General features: G+C 35.2%; 7 protein-coding genes across 7 annotated transcripts in view; 4 read left to right on the forward strand and 3 right to left on the reverse strand.

Moving 5' to 3' along the window:
- The window catches only part of LOAG_18206 (hypothetical protein), a gene marked incomplete at both ends in the record, with an annotated part of 2,845 nt that extends 827 nt beyond the window's left edge, over positions 1-2,018 (reverse strand). Inside the window, 6 exons of the mRNA XM_020450871.1 lie at positions 279-392; positions 555-673; positions 939-1,137; positions 1,454-1,580; positions 1,725-1,794; positions 1,946-2,018. Of these exons, the coding sequence (XP_020305398.1) occupies positions 279-392; positions 555-673; positions 939-1,137; positions 1,454-1,580; positions 1,725-1,794; positions 1,946-2,018 (702 nt within the window). The remainder of the gene's footprint in view (positions 1-278; positions 393-554; positions 674-938; positions 1,138-1,453; positions 1,581-1,724; positions 1,795-1,945) is intronic.
- Positions 2,019-3,819: 1,801 nt separating this feature from the next.
- On the reverse strand, positions 3,820-8,256 carry LOAG_00888 (pumilio-family RNA binding repeat containing protein; the record flags this gene model as incomplete). Its single annotated transcript, XM_003136428.1, has 12 exons — positions 3,820-3,894; positions 4,678-4,888; positions 5,171-5,299; positions 5,564-5,775; positions 6,013-6,141; positions 6,230-6,448; positions 6,520-6,643; positions 6,756-6,857; positions 6,944-7,029; positions 7,625-7,732; positions 7,841-7,899; positions 8,163-8,256. 12 exons carry the CDS (start codon positions 8,254-8,256, stop codon positions 3,820-3,822), a joined length of 1,548 nt encoding a protein of 515 aa, XP_003136476.1.
- A 592-nt stretch (positions 8,257-8,848) lies between these two features.
- Positions 8,849-9,013, forward strand: LOAG_18207 (hypothetical protein; the record flags this gene model as incomplete). Its single annotated transcript, XM_020450872.1, has 1 exon — positions 8,849-9,013. One exon carries the CDS (start codon positions 8,849-8,851, stop codon positions 9,011-9,013), a length of 165 nt encoding a protein of 54 aa, XP_020305399.1.
- Positions 9,014-9,430: 417 nt separating this feature from the next.
- Positions 9,431-9,776, forward strand: LOAG_18208 (hypothetical protein; the record flags this gene model as incomplete). Its single annotated transcript, XM_020450873.1, has 2 exons — positions 9,431-9,541; positions 9,639-9,776. 2 exons carry the CDS (start codon positions 9,431-9,433, stop codon positions 9,774-9,776), a joined length of 249 nt encoding a protein of 82 aa, XP_020305400.1.
- A 360-nt stretch (positions 9,777-10,136) lies between these two features.
- On the forward strand, positions 10,137-10,808 carry LOAG_18209 (hypothetical protein; the record flags this gene model as incomplete). Its single annotated transcript, XM_020450874.1, has 2 exons — positions 10,137-10,254; positions 10,612-10,808. 2 exons carry the CDS (start codon positions 10,137-10,139, stop codon positions 10,806-10,808), a joined length of 315 nt encoding a protein of 104 aa, XP_020305401.1.
- A 347-nt stretch (positions 10,809-11,155) lies between these two features.
- Positions 11,156-13,836, forward strand: LOAG_18210 (hypothetical protein; the record flags this gene model as incomplete). Its single annotated transcript, XM_003136429.2, has 9 exons — positions 11,156-11,239; positions 11,352-11,504; positions 11,641-11,742; positions 11,858-12,097; positions 12,567-12,692; positions 12,976-13,054; positions 13,195-13,340; positions 13,450-13,584; positions 13,690-13,836. 9 exons carry the CDS (start codon positions 11,156-11,158, stop codon positions 13,834-13,836), a joined length of 1,212 nt encoding a protein of 403 aa, XP_003136477.2.
- A 2,603-nt stretch (positions 13,837-16,439) lies between these two features.
- On the reverse strand, positions 16,440-18,785 carry LOAG_00890 (hypothetical protein; the record flags this gene model as incomplete). The annotated part of the gene is made up of 8 exons (XM_020445578.1): positions 16,440-16,602; positions 16,778-16,891; positions 16,993-17,087; positions 17,198-17,314; positions 17,584-17,739; positions 17,814-17,984; positions 18,217-18,352; positions 18,511-18,785. 8 exons carry the CDS (start codon positions 18,783-18,785, stop codon positions 16,440-16,442), a joined length of 1,227 nt encoding a protein of 408 aa, XP_020303976.1.
- Positions 18,786-19,635: the final 850 nt, after the last annotated feature.

The raw sequence follows: 19,635 nt of genomic DNA on the forward strand, positions 1-19,635 counted from the left end.
CTTAGCGAATGAATCTTGGATATAAGGCAGCATTCTGCGAACATCACCCATTACATCATATAAAAACGCATTTTCCTGTAAAACTTCCGGGTTGGAAAACAAGTCGGTGATGTAGAGTCGCAATAGACGGAAATATTGAAAATGTCGAGAAACCTGTTGAACGAAAAGTGAGACTCTTGTCCAGAGGTCTATTGCTTCTTGATTTGTTGGAAATATAACTTCCTAAACTAAATTTTCAAAAATATTAAGAATGCACTAAAAAACACATCTAAGCATACTTCGCCATAGCAAGAGGAAGGATAGGATTCCAGCATTGGTTCAGAATGTGACAGAATGCCATAAATCCTTTCGCCGAAATTTGTACCACAAACGAAAGGTCCACCAGAATCACCCTGAAAGGAATTCATGACTCCAACAAATGAATGGTTAGCAAAAGGGAAAAATGAATATTTGTCATTGTCTATTTGATCGATCGAACTCTTGTGATATTCCGAACAGAATCACTTTGACGGAGTTTATGATTAAAGTAATTCGCTAAATGCCGTTCAACTTACACCACATATTCGACCTTGACGTGTATACTGTGCATTATTTTCCATTGGTATCAAAAGTCGTCCATTACCTTCCCAAACTGAAATATTTGTTAATTTTCGTAACTTACCATCCGGTCCACCTAAAAAAGGATTAGGTTTTTAATATCTCATTAAAGCGATAATAAATTCTGAAACTAAAGAAAGTGATTGAAGTTGCTTTAGCGAAAGGTATATTGAAACTTATGGTGGACAAATTTGAATTTCAACTGGCAAACAATATTTTCCAATATTTTTTTGGGAAGAATCGAAGTCATTTCTAGATTCATTTTATACAACCAAGTGACTGGTAGTTTGCGCACGAATTAGACAAAATCCCTTTTTTTTTCAAATCCAAAGTATTTACACCTTTTTCTGAAGCTCCGTAACCGAATAATGAGCACTGGTCGAGTAATTCTTTCGATGGTTGCAAAGCTTTCCACTTGCAAGCTCGTACATCTTTCACTGGTAATTTGATAATTGAAAATACTCTGCCATTCCTGACACGACATACCGGCAAGGGTTTCTCCAATTCAAGCAATGCATAATCCAGAATTCCTTCCTTTTCCTGCAGAAATTATTCCTACTACCAATATGAACAGTTAATAAATCTAACCTTTCAGGATTCAAAACAAAGCATTTAAGAAAAATAATGGTATAAAAGAAGTGCTTTTTCAGGTCAACTGAATTTTTAATGCAGCGGTGATGATTTCTGACACCTCGTAAACAATGTTCTGATACATTCAACATGGATGATCATTATTCCTATGCTATTGATTTTTGTTACCAGTCTATCACCACGTATCATCTTCACATAACAGAAGGACATATTATCCAGGGCGAAATTAACAGAAAAACAGAACAGAATAAAAAGCCGTGCCTACTTCGAGGTCGGATATCTTTAGCATGCCGTGAATTTTACCGCTAACCCAAGTTGCATAGGATCGTCCACGGTCCTGTCGAAATATTACTTTCTTCACTTTACCGAGCTGTTTCTTCGTTTTCTCATCACTAGAATTGTAAATTTACGAGACAGGAGTAACGGAAGTAACGTGAGATAAATTTGGCCCATTCTTGCAATCTTACTTGAGAAATGGAAGATAGTTTAAATTCATAAGATTAAACTATCTGGTAACACATAAATGCAATGCTTACACCATGCAGTGTGCAGCAGTAATCATTATCGAACGAGACAAAAGACTAGCTGTGCATAAGATCTGCCGGTCTGCAAAAAAATCAATCTTAATTCAAATTGATTTAAGGTAATTTAGCTTAATCATATGCACGTATTCACTTTATATACAGCCCAAGCTTCATGACAGGAAGATATGAAAATTAGTAAGTTTTTTACAGGGTTGTTTGTTACTAAGACTTACCTGGCCAGACAATGTACAGCTCAGCTATATATGGAAATGATTCAGGTGCAACTGATTTAGCATTACTAACCATCCTTCTCGAAAATGCATCAGTTATACCAAAGAAGAGTAGTAAAGTAATTAGTGTTAGATATGAGTACATATTTTGTTGAAATCCTGTAAATTTTGCATTAGAGAAAAGTAGATGATGATGATGATGAAATGGTATACTTACAAATATTAACTCTCACTTTGGACAACCGAGATTTCGAACCGCTGACTATAAAAGTGACTTTCATTTACAACGATCAGCCACAACACCTTACTTTCATTATTTTAAGCGCTGCATATTTTTGCAAATCGCACGAATAAAAGATTAGTAAAGAAGGAGTCAGTGACTTGTTGGACTTATGGGAAAAGAAGCATTCAAAAGTTATATTCCAATTTCAATCCAAAGTACTTTTGTTTCTGTGACAATGTTCAAAAAACTCCACAAAGTTACTGAAAAAGCACGATCGGTGCAAATCAGATTATAAAATTTAACAAAGTTAAACGAACAATGTAAACTATTCCGAAAGGCTAATATCGCTGATGATAAATTTTCTCTCGAATTTCGAATTTTGCAATTTAGATCCTGATTTTATTTGCTTTATTTTTGACAAGCGAGAAATATAACCAGAAAAATTCGACATATAATAATACCTCTCAAGCCATATAAATGTTTCTATACAAGACCTACAAAATGGAAGCCGTGCTCGTTCCACTTTAGCTAAGAATTTACCTAAATCTGGAATTGCTGAAAAGTGATTATAGATCGGACTAAGAGGCCGTGGAGAATCAAATGATATATTAACAGTTCGGTAGGTTATAGATCAAAGTTTCGCGGCATTTCGTTTTTTCCAGAAGTGTTAGTGACGGGAAAAGTGTTAACCGGTCTACAAAGCCACTGTGAATTGATAGTAGGCTCATATAGCGACTATCAAATATTTAAAGTTAAATACTGCTTCAACAAATCCAAGAGAAGTGAAAGGTTATAATCTTAACGAACAGCAACATTGCAAACGTCAAAGCAATATTCTCTCTATTCCATGAAAATCTGATTGAAAAATGTATTTGATCAATTCTTAAACGATTATTATTAATATTAAGGACAACCAACGAAAGTTTCAAAGAACCAGTTACCGCTTCTGTTTCGGATGCTTCTTTCTCATTGGAATCATATAATCATGCCTTCTTGTAAACAGTCAGCATAAGGTTACTGCGGTTCTGATCACTGTCTCGTGAAATCTGTAAAATTCAAACAATGAAACTGAAACCTACAAAAAGGCGCATATAAAAATTCAGATATAAATCATTACCTCTAAATCCTGAGAAACAGGATAAGGAAAGAAGACTAGGTTACACCTCGTACGAACTACTTTTGTTACACCCAATTTTTACCACCGAGCAAGTGATGTTATTTTAGCACTCATCACCTGAAATGGAAGGTGAATTTACTGAATAATCACTTACTGCTCAAACTAAATACAAAGCTTTTTTCTCTGCGTTCGTCAGAGGAAAGAGTCTTTTTTCAGTACAAAAATCCTTATTGAAGTTTCGCGATAGAGCTCTGGATCACTTCGCATCGGGAACCATAGAAGTGAAAGTAAGGCTGTCCACAAATGTATGATCGGCAAATTTAAAGTAATCCAAATGTAACACTGTCACATCAAAAAACTTTATTAACACTGCAAATTTTACACAAATTGAAAATGATAGTCTGTATATTTGGAAAGCATTGAATGAATACCTTAATTCATACAATAACTACACCGTAACACAGATATAAGAAACATGTTGGAAGTATACAGCTGTAGGATTAAAGAAGGACGATCGTTGTCATCACCATTAATGACCTACAAAACTAGCTGTACAGGTAGTTGCGAGCCAAGGGCAATACCCGGCAAGATTGACAACAAAATGCATGGAAGCTGAAAGCTAACACTAATACAAACTATAAAACAATTCTTGCAAAACGATTAAAATATGCGTAGGCGAATTCCAAAACACATGTATGAAATAAGCAAGAACTGAAAACCAAAAAGACAAGATTCACAATAAAAAAAAAAAAGAAAATTGAACATTAGGCACTTGACAAAGTGGCGTGATTAAAACGTCCCACAATTATTCGCCAAATTGCTACCGTACATGCTCTTGGTGAATTAACTGTGATAATTCCGATCAAACTGCATACTGTAAATCACATTATCAGTGGTCGACAGCTGATCAGTAAAATAAGACTTCTAATTCCTCTTTAACCAAATACTGCTTCAAGTTAGCTTGATCTACTGAGATAAATTAATGATTCCATCTTCCTTCTTTCACTGCACTTCCCTCTCTTTCCTTTTGAATCCAATTAATTCAGTCAGCGAATTTAAACAACCAACTCCAGAAAACAAAAATTTTCCTCTCAGAAGATAATCGGAACCTCAGCAGAATTCATAATCCCCCTAATATTGAACTCCAGCAATCTCTAAAACTTTTACTCAACCGGAACTTAGAAACTGATATTAAAAATAGTTCGGTAATCTGACCTTTGTGAATATCGGTAAATTTAAATCAATCCAAAATTAGAATCCCAGCTTTTTTACGATATTTATGAGATTGTAAAAACCCAATAATTCGGTCTAAAACGTAAGTTGTTGAACTTATTGAAATAAAATCACAATTTGATTTGCTTATCATTGGAAAGCCCATAACATTAATTAGAGCACCTGTTTCATTTTCTCGATTATTTTTTTACCAGATGAATATCGCATGAGTCGAGGTTCATGTCGAGAGATTCGTTCAGACAGGCGAGCCAGCCATAGCAGGTCACCTTCGCGTCTATCTTCATATACGTCAATTGATACGTTAATCATTGTTTGCACAACATAATTGCCATACTGATCAAATAGCATTATATCGAGCGCATCGCGCCCTTTGCTGAAAATGTTTGAATTGACATCATAAGTCTCTCTGTATGTTTCACTCAATTAGACGATTGGAATCACCAGCAGTCTAACTGAAAGATCAACAATAGTAAGGAATGTTTCGAAGACGTTATAGTCCTTCGAAGAAGCAGTGCATAGGATGCTACAATAACGGATTATGCTGACGATATTTGAATGCATACTTGTAAAATTTGCAGTTTATATTGGCCCACAGTAAGATTAATAAATATACAGAAATTCCGTTTGAAAGACTGAATTAGAGAACTAAACTCACTCATCCTTGACATAACCATCAAAGATTTCACCCATCAAACAATGCAGTACTTTTGGTGATGCGTGTTGCAGTGACTTTTCGACGACATGAGAGGCAAACTTTTCTTGTGATAACGTTAGCACATTACTTCTGTGAAGAAAAACAAAATTTGCTGACAGTGAGAAGAAAAAAAGGATATAAGAAGGAGAGCTTATAATTCTTCATATAAAGAGCATTACGACGTTCATATTCGAGCTTTTTTACAAAAAAATCAAAGATTTTGTTTGCCAAACAAATTCCATTACTTTCGTTTTTATAGGAAATCTTTGTGTCGAATCTTGTTTACAGTAACCACTCCCTCCATACACTAGTTTCTGTAAAGCTTTCCCATGGCGCACCAACTGAAAGACGTACAGAATGGCATGTTTAATAATGTAATCTCGAGCATCAGGATGGAACTCCGAGGTGATGACGTGCTGCATGACGTAGTTCGCAAACTGATGATCTGTAAACTCCGTACAGTTCTCTGTTAGCCGTCGCAGTAGTTTATTCAGAAGTCGTCTTGCTGTCTTGAATTCATTTGGAGTATTGGCATAGCGTGTGGTACACGCCGATATTTCAAGTTCCTGAAAAGTTCAGTAAAATGGATAGTATTTGAATTTCGGATGCATATTAAATTACTTGAGGTGTAAATGCATATTTCATTACTATATTGCAATTACTATGTATAACAGTGCCTCCAACAACGTTTCCAATAACTTTAATTAAATTTAAATCGTTCTGACAGAACTCGAGATTCTTAATCGCATAGAGATCAGTACTGCTAGTTTCTCCCAGTAAGGCTACGAAATGTAGGATTTTACCTCTAAAGCGGATTGGATAACGCGGCATCCATATTTGTTTTGAACAACTTGCTTGAAATTCTCTTTCGAAAGTGTAAGCGCTATCACAATAAAGCTATATTTTGTCGGTGGAAAAAGAGCAAACAATTTCTATAAAAACTTCTTTGTATTTGAAATGAATTCAAATTCGATGTGTTAAAGGACAGCATATGTCAAAAAGTTTACATTTGAAACAAACCTGCATAACGTGAGTAGCACAACTGTCAACCGCTAGGAAACATTCCGATCCACTGAGCTTATTCAGAAGTTCAACTCTGTATCCGAAATCAAACCTTTCGAAAACACGCTGCATGATTCTGCTTCCATAACGGTTTGAACACATTTTGACCACTTTATTTGCCACATGTTCGACGACTCTGGCTTGTTCTATGCCAGGAAACGCTTCCATTGCGATTTTCTACATTTGAGAAAGAATTTTCATAGCTCGCCATTTCACTTATCCTTAATCAGGATCGTTGTATAGCATACCTGGATGATGAAATTTCCGTGTGGATCATTAGAAAACCAATCAAATCCACCTCTTTCGAAAAGGTAATCAAACATCATTTGACGAATCACCGGCGAGCTTTTTGTAAATTCTTCTTGGACGAATCTAAAGAGACAGTAACAGACTCTCATATTATCAATTGCCATTGAATCTATTGTTTTTTTTCGCAGAAAATGAAGATTTAATATCAAGATCAAATGCTTCCTTCAGATCTCACCGGCTGCCTTTTTCGTCCTTGCCAAAATTTGCAATGCAACCCGATGTTAATAGGTAGAACAATGTCGGCTGCATTAATTCAATATTGTTGTTTACGCCGTAGCTAAAGATATTAACAATTAAACTGAGCCGTAAATTTTTAACATACAATAAGTGAAAGACATTAATGCCAGAAAGTATGAAACAAACCATTCGTAGCTATCCCAACATTCACCATTTCTCAAGCTGTTGATACGTGACACTTCGCATTGTTGTACACAGCTATCACAAGCCATCTAAAAAAAGGATATAAAATCGTCCCTATCATCCTCTCTCGAAAAAACTCCTTTTCTTAATACACAATCTAAGGCAAAAAAAAAGAAATGGAAACTTTCATTTTTATAATCTATAATTGACATGAAATTTATGATATTTTACAATTTGGTCGGTGCGGCCTTGGCAATTAAATTATAAGGATTCATGGAGTTTAAACTATCCACCAGAGCTACTAAACGATAAAAACTGAGTGGATACAACGATAAAAACAGCTTCAAAAAGTCCACAGTCATAGTCTGCAAATTATTCTTCACTTGCAGTTCCCATGCTTTTAGGTATTCTGATTAGAGTACCGTCCTGTAAAGGTGATAAAACAAAGCAACGTTGGAGAATGAGAGAAACACGCTCTAGAAATATCTATCGAACCAAGAAGACATCTGTTAACCACCGAGCTGTAGAGTTTGTACAGCATGCAGTCGTACAGTCTCAAAAAAAGTACTGCATTATGTAAGAGTTCTTGTAATAACGATGCATATCATTTATACTTGAACTCTGTGACAGAAAAATCATGGTTGTTATTCATTGGTCACTGTTCATTAAGTATCTTGCACTTACCAGTTGGTGTTCCGCTGGATTTAAGTAGGTGTAACCAGAACTATCAGTGTACTGGCTACATGGGGAACACCAATGCGTCTCGTTCATCCCATTTTCCTTATCATTGACCTGCAGTAAGGTAACTTCAGAAAATACGAACAGCATGTGCCTTATAAGGGAGGCATCTTCAATTATTATTCTGATTACGAATAATCATAAATACACAGAACAAATAACCGTGATAGATGATATGCTCTGGCATAGCTGGTCTGTAGCAGCATCTGTACCCATCCGCTCTAAAATAATCAATAAAAAATATGAATAGGAAATCTTGTTTCTCTTCATATGATTATGTCCAGTAGATTATATCAAGACAGGCTGACAGACAAATCATGATGTAATTCTTTGTGGATCTTGGAAGGTCATAAAAACCAGGTAGGGAGTATATATTTTGAAGCTTTATTTTTCCTGCATTTAGGAATAGCTAAAGTGGATTTAGACTTTGGAAATTTATAAGGAACAGAAGAGTGAGGATAGCAAAATAAGGAATATGACATACTAGAGGACAACAAACCCATACCGTATTGCGAATAAATGTCTGGTGAAGGCTGGAAATCGTACTGAAGTGATGGAATCGTTGTTGTTTGCTGCATTTCTTCACTGACACACCAATTACAATTCCAGCCTTTGTTATTTTGGCTTGCAGCTGAAATTATGGTTATTTCTCGAAAGTACCGTTACAATGGGAAATTTACGATAACTTTTATTAGCTTCTGAAAGGATTTCAGTAAGAGGAGAGTTGCGAATACTTCGAGATTTTTCAGCATCATTCTTAGCTTCGATCCCAACCACTACATGAACTACTAGAAATCGCGCCGATAATGCATACTGTCACAGAAAAAGTAAACTGTCGAAGAAAAGAATAATTAGAAAGAACAGAGTAGAGGAGCTGTCGGGAAGTACTGAGAAAGCGCAAATGGCCACAAGAACTGTGGTAGGGATCGAGAAGTAGCCCCTTTGACCTTTATGACTCCTCAAGCCAGAATAGACTACACAGCTCGCTTAACTTCTAACAGTCTCTCTTCCTTGTATAATATTATACATTATACAAGGATAATCAATGAGCATTACATGCAGATGAACCACATAAATTCAGATTGCACCATCTAAATGTGCAATTTCAGATGTCATGCATATACAGATAAGCCACATATGCTCAAATCATATTAAACTGGCAAGTTATGCATGCAAAATGCAAAAGCAACACTTGTGCGTGATTCTTACCAGCAAGATAATCGCCCAAAAAAAGAAAGCTTTCTGGGTGGCAGCAATGATAGCAATGAGTGCCTACGTGTAGATATGAATTTCAAGCCGAGTCTACGTGCAAATGACGAGATTAGCGGTGATTAGGATGTTGTGAGAAATTCGTGCAAAATTCTTGTTTAGTCATTTGAAATTGCTTTTTTTCAGTTTCTCACGTAGCGTTGTTGACGTAAGTTCAAATTTAAGGAAATTCCTTGTAATTTATTTGCTGTTCGATTTATTTGTGAATACCATCTCACACTTTTAACGTTGGGAGAACGAATGACTCCTTCTAGAAGCTTCTCTCTCTGAATTTGAACAGTTACACTGGGATTTCAAGATGAGTTTGATGCAAGAAATTTGTTGTCTGATTTCCGGGTGGGATTTCTCACCAAATAAGTTTAATCAGCATCTTCGAATGTTATTCATTGCTGTTGTATGTTTACCTCAGACAGAGTTGTGCTTTCGAGGTGAAATTATCAGATGATGATTGGATACCTACAAAGCAAATATTAACATTTAGCCATGGATACGACTGTCAGCGGACTCTCTGCTCAATTGAATCGGAACGAAATGCTATATCCTATGCATCTTACAGCAGAATTGTTCAAGAAACGCAAGAAACTGCTGGAAGAGGTTTGCATACTCATTGTAACCAAAGAAATTATTCGGAATTCCAAACTTTGTCTATATATCAAATTCTACACAAACGAGATCAATTGAGCTGTTTTAGAAAGCAGCTTTTACGGAAGAGGAAGGAAATATGTGGGAACAATCAAAGGCAATCCTTGCGCAAAATATCAATGATGAAGAAAATTTGAAGCAATCACGTAGAGCATGCAAAGAGATTTCTAAACAGTTTGGTTTTTGATCTCGAATTAACCAACTTCTTTTAAGGGCTAAAAACTATATGGTCATATGATATATGATATCAAGCGTTTTTTGACAAATTGTATCACATTTCATAGTCTTTTTCCTTATATGGACTAAACAGGAATAGCAAGGAAACCTATTTCAGACTTCATTGCAACGCCAGAGGCCTGCGGTTAATCGAAATGCGTTTCCAGGCAGCTTCAGAGCTTATCAAAACAAGTTTGATATTTTTCTCATATTTGCTGTCGTTTGGTGTCTGTGCAATCGAAAAATGCAAAAAAATAAAGTAAATACCATTCATTTTCATTGATTTATTTTGCAGTATAAATTAAGGGATATATACAGAACTTTTTAAGCCATGGATACGGTACAGGTGACGAACAAGGTCAATAACTTCAGTGTTGAGACTTTCACGGCTCGCTTCGAGGCTCTTAAGATTCGTTCTGAAAAAAATTGGGAAACTATGCAGGAAAAGTGTATGTTCCAAATGTTTGTGCTTTTTGGTAATAATTTTTAGATTTTTGCCAACGATAACAAAGCCTTAAATGTCAACCAGTGCCAAATAAGAATTGAAATACAAAGCAGCATTCTATATTTCTCTGTATTTTGGTACATTATACTTTATTGTGCTCGTTCTTTTGGTCTCTTATACCATGGTATATTATGTTCATGGCGGTTCACAAAAGAAGAAGTACTTAAAGCGAAGTGTAAAATGAAATCAGAGATTCAGTTAAGGAAAGCATAAATTTCTATGAACTGAAAAGACGTAATAAAGACGTTTTATTTGATTTCGATCCGTGCTCTTCAAATTGGATAAGAACTGGTTTTTCCAGTAGGACAAAGCGCGGGAATCGATAATGCTTTAGTTGAACTACAAAACGGCTTAAATCATCTATTACGTCATAAAAGTCTGGAAGAACGGGCTGAAAGGCTGCGGAAGATGCGGGATGATAGAGAGCAGATATTGAGAATGGAACATGAGGAACTGCTAAATCGTGTTACATTGCTGAAGTCAAATCTTGGTAATTGAAATTAAACTAGAATTTTAAGAATTTTAGAAATTTTTTAAAATGGAATTTTGAAGTTTTAATTTTGGAAAATTTTTGAATAAAATTTTAAGAAAGCTCAAGGTTGTAGCTTCAGTTAGCTGCTTCGACTGAAGTGAACAGATTACCAAGGCAGTTGTATGATTTAACGTGTTAAGCCTTATTTTATATTTCATTGTAGAGCCACCTTTCTTTGGAGAGTTTTTTTTATTCATAATAGTGGAAAAAAATTCAACAAAGCCACTTTTAAAATATAAAAGCTGTCTGTGCTGTTTAAATACCTTGGTTCAAATAAGGTCTAACTTCAAATAATGATGCCATTTTTTTAGAAATGAAGAATTCTACAAATCAGAAACTTCAGCAGCAATCTGATGAGGCGGAAGCGGAGTTGGAGAACATACTGTCGGCGGAAATCGTTAATATTCTTTAACTTTGAATGAAAAATTGGAAAAATAAAATCTGGTGACAAAGTATTTCAACAAGTTATGAATGACGTCTATATATTTTTTCATTTGATTATTTTGAAGGAGAATTTGGATGAAGTTATGATAGAGGAGAAAGAGCTGCAACAACAACTGCATGTTTGTTCTCAAGAATGTAGTGAAGCTGTGGTTGAATTATCGAAATTAGATAAGGAAAATGATAAAGTTATGGATAAAGAGCGGATACTTGATGAGAAAGTAAGTGCATTAATTAGGCTTTGTTCCTCTAAACTTCACTACTGCTGCTATATTCTTAACATCAATGTTTAAACTGTCTATGAAATTTCAAGTATATGGTTTTTATGAATGCTTACTTTTTCAAGTCATTTTATAGATTATAATCTTGAAGACAGAGTTGGAGAATTTGACAGCACTTGAGAGAGATGATCCTGAAATAATCTTGTTGGAATATAAAAGTATTCGTGAAAACTTACAGGTTTGTTAAGAAGCATTTTTATAGTTCTCGTTCACTTCGACTCATTGGTCCTTACAAAATACACGGAAAACAAAAGATGAATTCTCTTTCACTATGAATGAATCGTATGTTACAGACAAAGATGAATCAAGAAGTGAGCGCTTTGCAAGACGAAGTAAAACGAGTACAAACAGAATTGAATTGTGGGGAAAATGAACATGCTTCCTTAATGATGTTTCTCGATGATAAACAACACGATTGGTCGAAGGAAATTGAAGATGCTATTGCTACAGGGAGACATTTGGATGAAATGATAACTGTAGAAAGAAGGACATCTGCTGCTCTTCGCAACAAGAAGATGGAGGTTGATATCGAAGTAATATTTTTTATCAGTGCTGAAAGTTAAAAGTAACAATTTTCTGTTGTTACCTTACTGGAACGTGGTTGTTGAAGCTCTTTATTTTGATGTATGCAATATCCTTGTAATGAGGAAACGTGCAAGTATTTTAGACGTCAAAAAATATGCATATTTCATAGCATATTGAATACTTTCCAGGGCTTGCGGCATTATTCCTAATGAAATTTCAAATTAATAGTGTAGAAGCAGTCTGTCTGAGTTCTCATTACTTGTTTAGCATTTTCCATAAGTTTGTTTAGGACAATATTTTACCTTGATGTTTCGGGACTTAGTCTTCTTTCTTTGTTCCTTTTGTTTTGTTTTCATGTAGTTCAGTAGTGTTTTGAAATGGTTTGTCCGTTTTTTTTTAGCTGTGGTTTCGCTCAACTACAAAACTTTTGCAAAATGTTGACCTAAATTTAAAGATAATTCATACAAATCAATTCAGTGCAACCGATTAGAAATGGAAACCAATGCTTTTCGTGAAAACAGTAACGCAGAAATAATACAGTATGAAACTGAAATTAATGACCTTCAGGAATATTTGGAGAAACTAATTGCCGAGGAAAAACAGGTCATGATTTTTTTATCTGATTTGAACAGTATCTAGTAATTTTTTTATCTGATTTGAACATTATGTAACGGAATTTGTTTATAATAAATTAACACAATTCTTTGATTAGATTAGCTTTCCTCCTCAATATTAAAGCAGTGAAAAAAAAAATTGCAACTTCACTTTCTTAAAAGGTCAATAAAATTTATACTTTTGACAATAGAAAACTGCTCTGCTCTTTCTCTACAAAAAACGAAAAATATTTTGATGTCAATATGTTTTTGTACTTGCTGTATAATTTAAGGAAAAACAACGTTATGAAATGATTCGCAGTCGTGCAGCATTAATTACTCACCCTGCAAAACATGCATATTTACGAGATGGTTAGTCCTAATTTTAAGTGCCATAGCTTTTCTTGCAAAATAAACTAATTCGTACTCGTCAGAAAGTTTGGAATATGAGGAATCTTCAAAAAAGCTATATGAAGATGAGGTGAGAGTTTTTAGCATTTGGAACATTACAGCTTATAATCCAAACACTTCTGACTTTGGCGAGCCATCATCGGATGATTTTAACCAAGCTGCGGTTTCAAAACTTCAGTGGCTTACTACAACTGACAGTGTGACAAACGCATTGTTTGATAAAGCAAACTTTGAAAGTGGAATGTTGGTATGTTTTGAAATTTCTAAAAAGTCGTTTCAAAATTTGGTGTAGCAGATTTAAAACTTTGGTTTTCCGATCAGAATTTGCATTTTGTTCCTTCCATTTTATATTTCAGCGTACTACCAGGAAATTTGGTGATGAACGTGCTGCGGATTCGGAGGTAACGGGGAAAGTTCCAAGTGACATCCACATTAGTCAAGTGGATAAGACTGATTCAAATGCTGTTGAAGTAGTTAAAGCGGATGCAAACGTAGGTGGATTTTAACGCTACTTATATCGTAATAGAAAATAAAGTCTAAAGCTGAGTGGAATATTTTAAAGCCTGCACAAATGATTATTGCCGAGACTGTTTTAGTTAGGAGACTATTACCCGCTGCCACCGTCCGCCTTCGGAAGCCCGTTGTCAACAAATGACTCACCAGATGTTACGACAGATTGCGAAATTAGCGGTTCTGAACTTGACCAAAGTGTATGGTCAGATTTCTCATCAGTTGTAAAATAGATAGTACCCGGGAAGATATGTTTTATTTGTACAATTAATTTTAAAGCAAATTAACTTTTTCACTGTAAATAGTTCTCATGTGTTAATTATAATGAATGGATGCATTGATTTTCCACTTCGGTTGCAAATGCACATCTCAGTTCTGAAAGCTAGAAATTGTATTCTTTATTTGTTATGTTATTGCAAGTGGTTCCAAGAATTTCGAATTTCCTAGTTACTTCTCGACCGCTAATAGGCATGCTAAAATCTTTCAGTTCCATTAAAATTAGCTGACTTTTTAAGGATTGAATAATGTTAGAAGTATTGCTAGATTTTAGGTATTAGGTTTGTTTATTATGGTATTGGGTAGGATATTGTAAAATATAATTGCTATCCGTTTTCGACCACTTTACGCTTTATAGTGTTCTAGAAGTCAGTAAGCCTTGCTGGTTATTTAAAATGAAAAATAAATATATGGGTTTGGTACGATATTTCGTGGTCAACTCGCGGAGTTTAGTTTATACATCAACCATTGCCGATGATAATCAAATTTGAGGGGTACTTCTCGACAAATCTCGGAAAATATGCTATTAACATATTTTGCAAGGAGCGTGACTTAAAGAAAACTATATTACAGCTGAAAATTTGTTTTCTCATTATATTTATTATTAGACGAAAATAATAATGGTGGGACCTTTGATACGTACCAGAAATGTATTCCTCTATTTCGGATATTCTGAATGGATATGTAGACAGTGTACCGAAATGTGAAGTAGATTATGTAGATTCAGTAGATTATGTGCTTGCGTACTCCATCCAGTGCTGACTTTAAAAAAAAAAAATACCTTTCGTATGGGCTTTTAGGGCTATAATTAGTAGTGGATTCTTTTAAGGACTATTTGAGAAACATTATTTCCTCTCTTCGTTTTTCTTCTACTTCCACCGACTTTTTGCCATCATCACAAAACTCACTTTTTTCTAATTTCGGGTCAGCAGCATTATTTTTTATTTATTTTTTCTAACGATAGATGTCTATAAAAATAGTGCTAAGACCTTTCACTTTAAAAAGCAAAAAAAGAAATACTGCACTAAAATATAAGCTGACAAGTTTACTTTTCGCGGATACACGTATGAACAAAAACGTATGGAAAACGTATGAACAAACTGAAGTAATGATACAAATGTATGAACGTACACGTACATACGTTTTTACATTACTTAGGTTTTTGCATAATTTAATCCATTTTATGAAGAAAGGTTAAATCGCACCATTTACACACGGTGTAGTACTGAAACTTTTTCGTTAAAATTTCATTTCACTGATTAGCACAGTGTACATAAATATCAATGATTCGCTTACAATTTGAATTTGGATTTCTGACTAATATGCAAAGTGTTAATGTGGTGGTTTTTGTTGGGAATTATAGTGTAAAACAACTTTAGGGCGGAAACAGTGAAATTCAGTTATCATAAGTTTGATTAGCACGGGAATGGTAAAATTTCGTTGAGGTTGTCGTATCATTCTGCTACTGAACGCTGGTCTCCTGTGTATACCGTTCGTAGCTTTTCGTCTGATTCGAGAAGGGAGTGGAATTTCCGTTTCTCCTGAAGTAATCAGCCTGAATCAAGTGTTGTGTATTAAACCTTCTTGAAATGTTAAATTCCCACTTGCTGCAAAGAATCAATTCGAAAGATATAATCTCATCAACAGCTTCAAGTCATATATACATATGTGGTGCATACATCACCTGATTATTTTCTACAGGATCCAACCCACTTTTATGATTAGATGTGGATGGTACAAACATATCATTCTGAAAGCTTGGTCGTCATACTTTTATTTGGATTTTGGTCCGGATTTTGAAGTTTGGGAGAGCTGAAGAACATAAAATCGAAATTCTGTCTAGGCTTTACTGCAATTACTGTCAAGCTTCCTCCAGCGTGATATGTGTTTTTTTTTTTGGTTGTAATGAATTGCTTTCCGAGGAAATAACGAGAGCAAGCGGCTTGTTCACATATGAATTTGCCGGTTATCGGTGAAAACATACTACCTTGAAAAGTAAAATATATCCCATCTATTTAAGGATCTTTTCAATTGCTATCTTAGCAGTTTGCTGTCCTAGCGATTTCTGAGTGATTTGCTTCCTATTCTACCGATTCTGGTTGTCGTAATTTAAGTCTACAGCTTGTAATAGTTTGTAATTCGAATTTTGCAGTTTCCAGTACAAATGGAAATTGAGGTACTCAAAGAAATTGGCGAAAGTGTGCAAGAATTATTTGTATTGATTATTGCATGAATTGAAATGCCAGGTTTTTTTTGTTCCAAACTCCACAGTGCATGTTCCAGGAAGGTATAAAATCAAGTTTCCGACATTATGGTTGGTAAGGAAACATTAATAGACTAATTTGCTTTCAGCAAACATCAATACTTCATATAATTCTTAACCGTAGTTTCAGACAAGATTTTGAGCAAACGCATATGCAGCCTATACTATTGAATTTCTGATTTTTTAATTCTAAATACACTTACACGCCCAGAAAATAAATTACAATGAGTAAGACGTATTAAAATGACAGACTATAAAAAAGTCATGGATGGATCACGTCACTTTATAAGACAACGGTTACTCCTTCGATCGCTGTAAAGGTGTCGGAATATTCACTTGACTCGATTTACTGGCATGCATGGCGTCCATCTTCTTTGGTGGTACCGCCTGCATCAGCAATGGATTGAAAGGATCGGCACCAATCGGCGTGAACATTGACATCTCATGGATCACCAAATGTCTGAAGACTGGGATATCAGAAAGATTTTGACATATTTCACGTGATAATAAAAACAAGTGGATGGCTGCAGTTAGTTACAATTGTAAGTACTGCTGCGATAATATAAAAATTGAACATAAAGATCGATCAGAATTGCCATGAAAAAAATGAAGACTAATAAACGGAAAAAAAATACTTTTGGTCACATCCATGCTTCCCGCGATAAATGCCTTTCAAAGCTGCTGGGAGAGTATGTCGCCGAATTTTTTCTGCTTCATCCACACCGATCTTAGTGGTGTCGTGTGCCATCCTATTTTTATAAATCTCAAAAATTTAGAAAAAATGCCAGTAATTAATATTTTAAAATTAGTGATTTCCTAAATGAAGTAGCAGTCTCAGAACATTTAATACCTGGGATCCTTTTCAGGAATTTTCTCAACAAGTAGCACAAATTTCACTACACGTATAGCTTGCACATCCACCGCTCTTTCAATTGTCATTAGCACCTGTCAAAATTTTTAATTGAGAAATTTGAATTTTGATATTCATAGCTGAACAATTAATTGCCTAAATGCATGCAACGTACAAATTTACGATTTTTAAGTCCTGAAATGACTTGTTCACCGCATGATACAGTTGACGTAACCGGTGTACCATCTACGTCTACAATACAGTCACCCATCAAGCAAGCGGCTGATGCTATACTCATCTGATCTGTACTCGTTACGTATACCTGAAATGAAGCACCGAATCTTAGATAAAGGAATAGCATCACTGTTGAACTGATTGTTGAACTTCTGGAAGTTTAACAATGACATTTTATGCTCCAAAGATTGCGTAGTTTTCAAGAGCAGGTCAAATATTTAAATTTATAAAAACCTTTCTAAAGGTTTACCGCAAATTTTGAAAGTATCTCTTCTATTTATTCGGAGAATTTGAAAAATTCATGAAGTGATTTAACAACATGTGCTTAAACCGATATTAATAATGAAAAAAACGAACTTTGTTGTTATAAGATTTGACGTTCATTCCCAGATTACCGCCAGGATAAAGGATCATCAGACCGCGAATATAACTATATCCCGGTGCGCGATCGTAACCTTTTGGTAATCTAGTGGCTGGCGTATTCCATAATGGCCTTCGTAACCGCAAATGAAACTAAAATTGGAAATAAGCTTCATTGTTTAACCTGAAAATAAATGAGGAATGAAGAATTTGAGATGATTCACAACCTCTTTGCCAACATCTCGCAATGGTTTCAACCTATCGTAGAATTCTTTTTTGCTGGCAATTGGTTCATCTTGAAGATATGTTAAGAAATCGCATATTTTCAATTTTCCATAAAATATTGAATATTCCTCCACTCTAAGAATGAGCAGCGACTTGGTTATAGTAAGGCCTACCTGAAAGACTAGATCACCCACAAAAGAGTACTTCAGAAACTGGTAAATTGCATCATTAGGACGTTACCGTAGTTTTAAGCTTGAAGGTTAATCTGTTTATCCAGATCAATTCCAAAATTTTTAAAATATGACACAATTATTGATTGATTTTCAAAATTTGAAGGGAAAACGGATATGAGAACACAAAAGGAGAATAGATGAAGAGCGAATTGCAAACATAAATTTCGCTCACTTTTTTGTCCTTTTGATCGAATTTTGCTTGTATGTCAACCTCCGCAACGAGGTCATCTGGTAGTTCACATGGAAATCCAAGGTTGTTTTGTATTCGCGAAATTTGAGCTTTTGGCGAGAATATACCTTTTCCACGCCTTGTTTCCAAACCGAAACTTTCTACTTTCAGGTTAAATACGGATGAATTTGCTTCAGTCATAATTTTAAACTTTTTACGTAAATTATATAGGAATTTTGTGACCGAAGGAATGAAAAGATAGAAGTAACTCCAAAAGGACTCCAGAGATAGAAATACCAAGCCTTTGACGGCATTGTCGACTTTTTGACCTTTGGATTAACGAGATGCTTTTCGCCTGAAATGGTTCTCGGTCGGCGACTAGATTTTTCAACAGCTGTTTTGAACTGCGACGACGGTAAAAATCTGCTGAAACGTGACTGCTGTCCTTGCTTCACACTGCTGCTGTTGACGGCTCGATCTTCACTGTTCGATGGCTTATTGCTCGATGATTGTGCTTGTGACCGTGATAACGGCGTGGTCCGTGCATTCCGCAAATTTTGAAATGTTTTCATCTGTAACAGTTATAGCATGCAATTGTATTTTCGAAGGCTTTATTTAATTTAAAAATTTCAAATCTATCCAGAAATATTTGAATACTTCAATGTAAAGTTTATTTTTAAGAAATATCTCTTGAGATTGAAAATTATTTTCATGTATTTCAATCAGCACAAGGGAAAATTTCCGATTTCTCGATTCCATTCAAAATTATTTTCTAGGAAATCAATTGTGATTACACACCTTTGTGAAAAACGACCTAGCTTTCGACCCTTTGCGGGCACCTTGAATAGAAAACAATTTATAATTTCTAGCATTCATGGCTTTTAAATTAAGTCAAGCTCAAATCTGCATAGAAATTAAGTTTTTAAAGATTTCGAGTGTTTTATCAGCTTTTGATAATGTTTCATCAGGATGGTGCAGTCGTTTACATAGTTTTTCAATAGAAAGGAGGCTCTACAGTACCAGCACAGTCTGCGCCGCAATTTCACCCTTCAGACTATTCCATTTAATAGTTAATTAATCAAGTCGGTAATAAGCAGACTATCAGATATTGTCAGCCGTAAATAGTATTATTTGCGGAGACTATATTACTCCAACTCGTCCGCAGTTTTGACTTTTCATGCCAATCTTATTTCTCCTTTATTTTCGTACTTCTTGGTGAGACCGAGGTTTTCATTATGCCATTGCATGAAATATCGGGAAAGTGGAGTGTTCTGTCGGTAGCTGGGTGCGGACGGAGTGGAAGTACTGGTGGATTTTACGGTGAATAATCCACGCGTTTACAACTTTTCAGTTGTGTTGTTTATTTTGGAAGAATGAGCATGAGCTTATTGTAACCGTTGTCCTCTGCTCTGATAGTTGGAC

This window comes from Loa loa, assembly GCF_000183805.2.
Source record: "Loa loa unplaced genomic scaffold supercont3.226, whole genome shotgun sequence".
NCBI classification, from domain to species: Eukaryota; Metazoa; Nematoda; class Chromadorea; order Rhabditida; family Onchocercidae; genus Loa; species Loa loa.